The sequence below is a fragment of the Haliaeetus albicilla genome, chromosome 16 (genome assembly GCF_947461875.1).
Source record: "Haliaeetus albicilla chromosome 16, bHalAlb1.1, whole genome shotgun sequence".
Classification (NCBI taxonomy): Eukaryota; Metazoa; Chordata; class Aves; order Accipitriformes; family Accipitridae; genus Haliaeetus; species Haliaeetus albicilla.
The window spans coordinates 22,495,638-22,502,766 of record NC_091498.1 but is presented as its reverse complement, the minus strand read 5'-3'; the positions used below and the strand labels follow the sequence as shown (position 1 = coordinate 22,502,766).

At 37.0% G+C, this 7,129-nt stretch overlaps 1 protein-coding gene across 7 annotated transcripts in view; it reads right to left on the bottom strand.

The window, feature by feature from the left end:
* Nucleotides 1-943: 943 nt before the first annotated feature.
* The window catches only part of TEAD1 (TEA domain transcription factor 1), a 164,443-nt gene continuing 158,257 nt past the window's right edge, over nt 944-7,129 (bottom strand). For all 7 annotated transcript variants that reach the window (XM_069803913.1, XM_069803914.1, XM_069803906.1 and 4 more), the window contains one exon: nt 944-6,795. In XM_069803913.1, the coding sequence (XP_069660014.1) occupies nt 6,682-6,795 (114 nt within the window). In that variant the 3' untranslated portion in view covers nt 944-6,681. The remainder of the gene's footprint in view (nt 6,796-7,129) is intronic.

Genomic DNA, 7,129 nt, shown 5'->3' with positions numbered 1-7,129 from the left:
TTAATGGGGAACAAAGAAGAGAAAACAGGGTCAAAACAGACCATATCTGTGCGTTGTTCTCAACCCATTCATCTTGCACATGGGGGGTGCTCTGCTGGCATTTAAAAAATGGCAGTGGAACATCTGCCACCCAAAAGGAGAACTGGGGTGTGTGGGAGGGGCATGTGGTTTATTCAAAAGCCACTGCTCCCCTTTTGAAGCAGAAGATGAGCCAGATGTATTTTTTTTTCTCTGCCAAGTCCTGCTCCTGTTCCCATTGATTTCAGTTGATCCCAGATATCCCTCTTTTTCTTTTCTTTTCTTTTTCTTTTCTTTTTCCCTAGCTAGGTGGTTTCACTTTATGAATGCAGCAGGGAAGTTGATGCTGTTTCATTCTCTCATTGTACCAGGTATAGCTGCTAGCTGAGGGGCAGGTGGTTTAAGAAAAACAAGAAATCAGTCTCCTGAAAAATGTCACATTTTTAGGACCTCAGTTCCCACAGAGCTCAGTGTCCTGGAAGAAACATCTCAACCTCAGATAACTACTGTGTTCCTCAGTCAGTTCTAGTTACCAAGTTAGTCATGTATTTGATACCATTCAGATTTTGAATAGTTCATCCCTGCTTCTGGAATAAAGGGGGATGGGTAGCTTTTCCCATTAAAACAGTGTGGTTTAAATGATATTTCAAAAAAATCCACCACTGTTTCTTAGGAAGACACACAAGCTAGAGGTAGTCACCTTTCTTGCAGATAAAATGCCAGAACGCATATGGACTTGTTGTTGAACACGGCTTCCGGATGTGCCAGCCTTGAGTGCCATCCATACAGGTTTTTGTAAATCCTGCTGGATGTCCATTGCATGTTTAAGTAGGTACACAGATATTGCTGCAAATCGGGCCTTGTGCTGCTTTTGAAAGTTGCAGTCAACATTAAAAAGAGATTGATGTAAGATAAATGCACAAAACACTTTCATTTTCTTTATTTTCAATCGATACTGTATGAATACAAAGTTTCTAGAAAGCTACAAAAATTCTACCACTTTATCAAGAAGGCATCAAAATGTGTCACTTTGCAAAGACATGAAAACACCTGCAGTAACCGACACAAAAATAGCATTTTTAGAGTGATGAAATAATTGCACTTAACTGTCATGGATATTAAAGTTATCACACATATGTACCGCGAAAGCTAGAATACATTTTTTTCTTTACAAAGCACTTTATAAAAAAATTCTCTGCACACAAAACCTATAATTTTCATATTACTATCATACTAAAGATAAATTCACTTTAAAGCCAACACTTAAAACATTTTAAACAAAAAAAAGGTACCAGTACCTACACACAGACAATAACAAATACAAGAATACTGTACTGCCAAGAGGTTTGACTGAAACTCCTTTTGAAAGCTTCTGCAAATATGTTAAGAAAACATTGGAGAACATTCACTTTTTTTCAAAGAGCCTTCCCTCACTGTCTAACCTAGAGGTACTTTATCATCAAAAGGTAAGTTCTACATCAAAAGTTACCAGCAGCAGTACAATATTAAAGTAACCACTGACCATATATGAATATGCTTAAGTCACAAACCCATTTTATACACATTACACAAATAAACATAAAGTGAGAATTCCATTAAGTCATTTACAAATGTGAACAAATGCACATGGCAAAAAAAACCCCAAAACAAAACAAAAACCCAACCTGTTTTACATAAAATGTACTGAAGAATTAAAGGCTATTCAGGTTTTCAATGTTATAAAATTCTTTTGTCTTTTTTTTTTTTTTCAGGCACATATTGTATTTTTTGTCTGCAGTCATGAGCCTGAATCAGAGGCCCATAAAACAAAACAAAAACAAAAACACGTATTCTGTAAGGAGGTAACAGGGATCCATCTCCTTTTAGTCAACCGAGTGCATTTAAGATTTAATTTACACACTAATACTAATTACATGATCTTGGCAAGAATGACCTGAAAAGTTAAAAGATAAAGATGTCCAAAGTGTTTCTTGTACTTTGACTTATCCAGCCTCAATCTTTATAGGGGGCTAAATATCTCGTTATGAAAGATTAGAGGGGGAAAAGAGATCATCCTGAGAAAAGTACAAAACCGGACTCTATTATACACATCTGCTGTGTGACCGGGTACGTGTATCAGTATGGGTCAAGTAAAGAGTAGACAAAAGGTTTCAGTATGACTGATTGAGTGATTCAGGAAAACTATACGGGGAACTGCTTCAGAAAGCAAGTATGCCCTAGGACTTGCAGTGGAAAAATAAATAGATATGGATTAGTACGTCAAATGTTGTATCTGCCTGGAACTGGCCAGTTACTTACATTCAACATTAATGTACACCCTTCATTATTTCCAATAGCCTATACCGTGGAGGTTTTAACGGAAGAAGCTACTGCCAAACTTAATGAGCTGTAGCTGTGGTAGAAAGGGAGAGTGAGAAACAGGCATTATATCTGCAATTCCTTCAAAATAGTGGTGCAGTACCTAAATAAAATCGTTTTGGAATTCAAGTAAGTAAAACTACATTTGTTAGCAGTAACTTTTAACAGCCCCAAATGGTACCGTTATGCTTATTTTAATATTTTTAATGAGACAGAAGTGTAGTTTGTCACAAATATTGGCTAGTACAGCTGAAACGTTTGGTAATAACTGAAAATATATGCTCTACTTGTGGGGCGAAAGTGTCTTTGCCCTACGTCAGTCTCATTGAGTTCAACAGGATTACTTGTCTTATAGAGGTAAGTGAGATTTAGACCTTGAAGGGATAACAAAAATAATATTTTAGAGACAGGGAACTTGAATTATCACAATATTTACCACACAGTGTCACAATATTTCTATATATAAAAAGTTAATCTTAGTTTTCATCAAATACTTTAAAAATCAAGTTAAAATTGTATACACAACTATATAATCCCTCTGACAGCTTTTGGTTTTGCTGATATTTGTTCTTTCTAACATAATTTTCTTAAAATCTTGCTCCTCTTCCCATCAATTGTAGTTGTAGTGTACAGTATGGCCCCCGTTCACAGAAGGTATCAAATAAAGACACTTTAGTAAGAGGAGCTAATTTTTTTTCCCAAGACATCATGTGGGAGAAAACCAAAACAAAACAACCCTGTGTTTTGAATAGTGCTGGCCAGAGTTTCTCTAACAGCACCTTCATCCACAATGTTCACACTCAACATTTCAATGCTTAAAAACACACAATTGCATTTACCCTAGCTATTCTCCGTTCTCTGTTTTCATCTTTTTTTATGCATCAGACTTTCAGCATGCACAACTTTGTAAACAAAATCTTCTGTCTAAACAAAAAATCTTCACAGATACCGAAATATTATTAGGAGAACAATAAAGTCACATTTGTCCACTGTCTGAAATTCTGCAGTATATGGATCTCTCATTATGCAGATGCACGACTGGATGAAGAGAATATAAATGCAAATCATTTTCATTTTTATATCACAGACAAATCAGTTGCTGGTTTGCAATGCTGTCAGAAACGGCAAACAGTAGATTATTCTTCAGCAGGTTGATCATTAGCAAAATTACTTTGCTATAAATGGTGCTCTTTTGTGAATGGAGGCCTGTAGATTCAACTTATTCCAATAAACCAAAGGCATTACGGTGATAACTAAATATTTTTGGTCTCTCTACAAATTGTCATTATGGCAGCACTTTTCTAAGCTGGAATTTCAAACCAAAGGCACTTTCATGCTAGAGTGCAGAAGAGTCACAATTAATTATTTGGTCATGAAATTTAAAAAGGCAGCATTTATTAATACAATTCACTTTTCACGGAGAACTAAGAATCTGTAACCTTTCCTTTTGGTATAGGTGTTTAACTGCGTAGTAATGGGACTGACTTGTACAGAAGGTTGGTTTAGACCAAGCAGTGAAAGAGCGTTTCTGTGGGAAAAAATACAGATATTTTTAAAAATGGAACCAATTAATAAAACAACATATAAAATTTATGTTAAGAGGCTAAAGGTACTTCTAATATAATGCTAAGGCACTGCATATTGTAATGCTTTGGCAGCTCTCAATTAAAAGGTTCCTACAAAAAATAACAGTAACAAGATAAGTACTTCCAGCTTACAAAAGAGCTCACAGTTTACAGGCAGCCTGTTAGACTACACACCCCACACTGAACAGTTGAAAGATTAAGGCTTTTAAGAATTAACATATACAGGGTATGGATCATTTACAGAAGTGTAAAGAAAAGACGATGGAAGTAGTTTCCCTAATATTACATATGTGAACACCAATAAACATTGTGACTTTTTATACCCTATAGGTATGGCATATGTAGTGTGCCAGATTCTATTAAAAAACTGTACCTGGTTTTGCAAATTGACTTACATACTTTATATGCCTCAAAGAATTTGCTTGTTATTAAAAAAAAAAAAAAATCACCAAAACCACAATTCAAACCCTAAATAAAAGACAACTTTAGAACAAAATAAAACAAAAAAGTAGTTTTTGACTTGTAACACCAAGTGCTTAGAATAAAGGGCTACCATTAGGCTGTTACAATGCAGTGCTTTTCCTGATGTGATTGTTAGTGTTAAAAATGAGTGTTAAAAGAGACCTTACCATGGACACGTTTCTCTGTTCAGTTCACGGAATATAAACCGAAAGATCATCAGCCCTAATATCCACAAGCAGGGAACAGCTAGACATCACAGCAATCATCCACCTACTAGAGTTAGATCGGAGGCAGGCTAAGGAATTTATGCAGTTGCCCTTTCCCTCGGTAATGTTTGTATCGTCCTCTAACCTGAGTCCCCACCAGTGTTAAGTATGAACATGGTCTGACGCAGGCGTACAGCAACCCGCTACCTCGTCTAGGCTATATTCTGGTCTAGGTAATTCAACAATGGGCAATTCTAACAGCAAGTACTATGCAGAAATATAATATTAAAAAAATAAGACTGGCTTTTTTGAAGACTACAGCACTGTGCCTGGGAGTAAAGTCTAGACTTAAATTGTGCATGGGTGCATATTGGTAAAGGGCAGGGAGAAGGGACCTGACATGTGTTAACTTCTTTGATTCAGGATTGCAGAAGACCTTCCCAAGAACACTCTTTGCCGATACCTCATGACTAATCTTTAAGGTGGCTTGTGCTTGGCTGGGCAGCCCTCAGCCTTTCAGACAAAGGTTTCACGTGAGAACCCACTACTGGCCCAGCACCTGCTAAAACAACTGCTGCTCGGGCGACTGAGGGGCAGTGCTGGCCGTGCAGCAGAAGAAAAGAAACTGAGCAACGCTCTCTGGTTTGGCCAGGAGGAATGAGACTACTTCTCTCACAAGTGTGTACCTCAGACAATCACTCATGCCCACATCCATGGTTCGAACCCTTATAGTATTAAAATATCTCCAGCTGTACTTCACTTCCTGGAGTCTTCCCTGAATGTATCAGAAGGATGAATACTACCACATCCAGATGCAAAAGGACATCGGACCCCACGTGGTACGTACGCATTTGTTCCATATAGGGTCTTCGCCAGTCGGAACTGGAGAGACAACTGGGAGAGGTGTAAGAGCACCATGATAAAGAGGAAAAGGAGAAAAAAAACATCTCCAGTTTCCAGTCTTTGCCTGATGTTGGTTGTGATTTTCTAGCATCTCATAGATATTAAAGCTGTTGATCCTTTCAAAGATGTACGTATTCTTCTTTCAAACACATTAGTGTTTTGCTCTCAGTTTACGAATTACTCGATGCTGTTGCAATGTCAGTTGTTTCCATTCATCTGTTAATTTCAGAGTTGTAAGTTTTTCGCTCAACTTATTAGAAAACATAGTTGTCCATATAAAATATAACTGCACACACAAGACTACATATAATGCAAGTCTAAATCTTCAGTATTTACCTACTTATTGCAAAATGAGCCATCTTTTTCATTAAATAATCAAATTTTCATATTAGTACAATACAACTTTATACTCTTAAAATACACTAGATATGTTAGGGATAAGGGATGATGTTTTCTTTCTCTGCAATACCTGTTTGAAAGTTTAATGGATTAGAAGATTAGTTTTAGCGTTGAGAAAAAAATACAAAATTTGCCTAATTTTAGGACCTCTCTGTTTCTATCAGGCATTTCTTAAGGCTATATTTTTCATTTGGTTTCAAACAGAAAAATGTTTCATTTTAAAAAATAATTTAGTGAATTACATTCGTCCATATCTTCCACCCTAATTAGTTACAAAGATAATTCTATAAAGATTATTAACTTTGTGTACTCATTTACAGTTATAGCTAAAGATTAATTTCAATTTCACTTGCATTGTAAAACAAGTATTTCATGTTGGAAAAAAACCCAAAATAAATTCTTATAAATGCTGTCAGTTTTTCCCCATGGCAAATGCTCTGTCATACATTTTTCTATCAGAATTAAAAATAGGCCTCCACAGGCAGAGGCGTTAGGTTCTTAAATACAGTCTTCCCAAAGAACTGCGGTTTACAAATTTGAAGAACACTTAGTTTTAGAAATAATTTTTACAACTGTACCAGAATTTCACAGCTACAATTATATATGAACACATTAAAAATGACTTCACTAAAACAGGATTTAGAAAAATGTGGGTGAAAGTTGGGCCAGAGGCACTGCCACTTAGTGTTGAGGTTTACAGTCTGTGTTTTGATAAAGAAGTGAAATGAAGTGTATATATAAATAACTGCTCAGTCCTTTACAAGCCTGTAGATATGATGCTGTGCTCCATGTTCGCTGTTCGACACTTCAAATACACAAGCCATGCAGAGCAGGGTTTCTTGTGTATCCCTGTTTGTTACAACCTGTTTGAGGGGAAGGAAGAGGTAGGCAATATATTACAAACTAGGAAACACTCGAGCCGAGACAAGAAATGACTGGCTTAATTTAGACAATCTTCAGATGTGACTGTTTGAAACGTGTGTCCTCTTGCTCTCTCTCTGGCAATTTAAACTGAGCTCCGTGACTATGCTCACACACTGTGCTCTGGGGCCGTAGCTCCTGGCGGATGGCACTGAGATTCATCCCACCCTGGCTGCTTGACCATGAGCCACCATCATGTGGTCTTGGCTCAGCTTTCCTCAACCTGAGTCCCGCTTCAGCCAAGGGAAACGGGCGCACCCTTGTCACCTTGTGTTC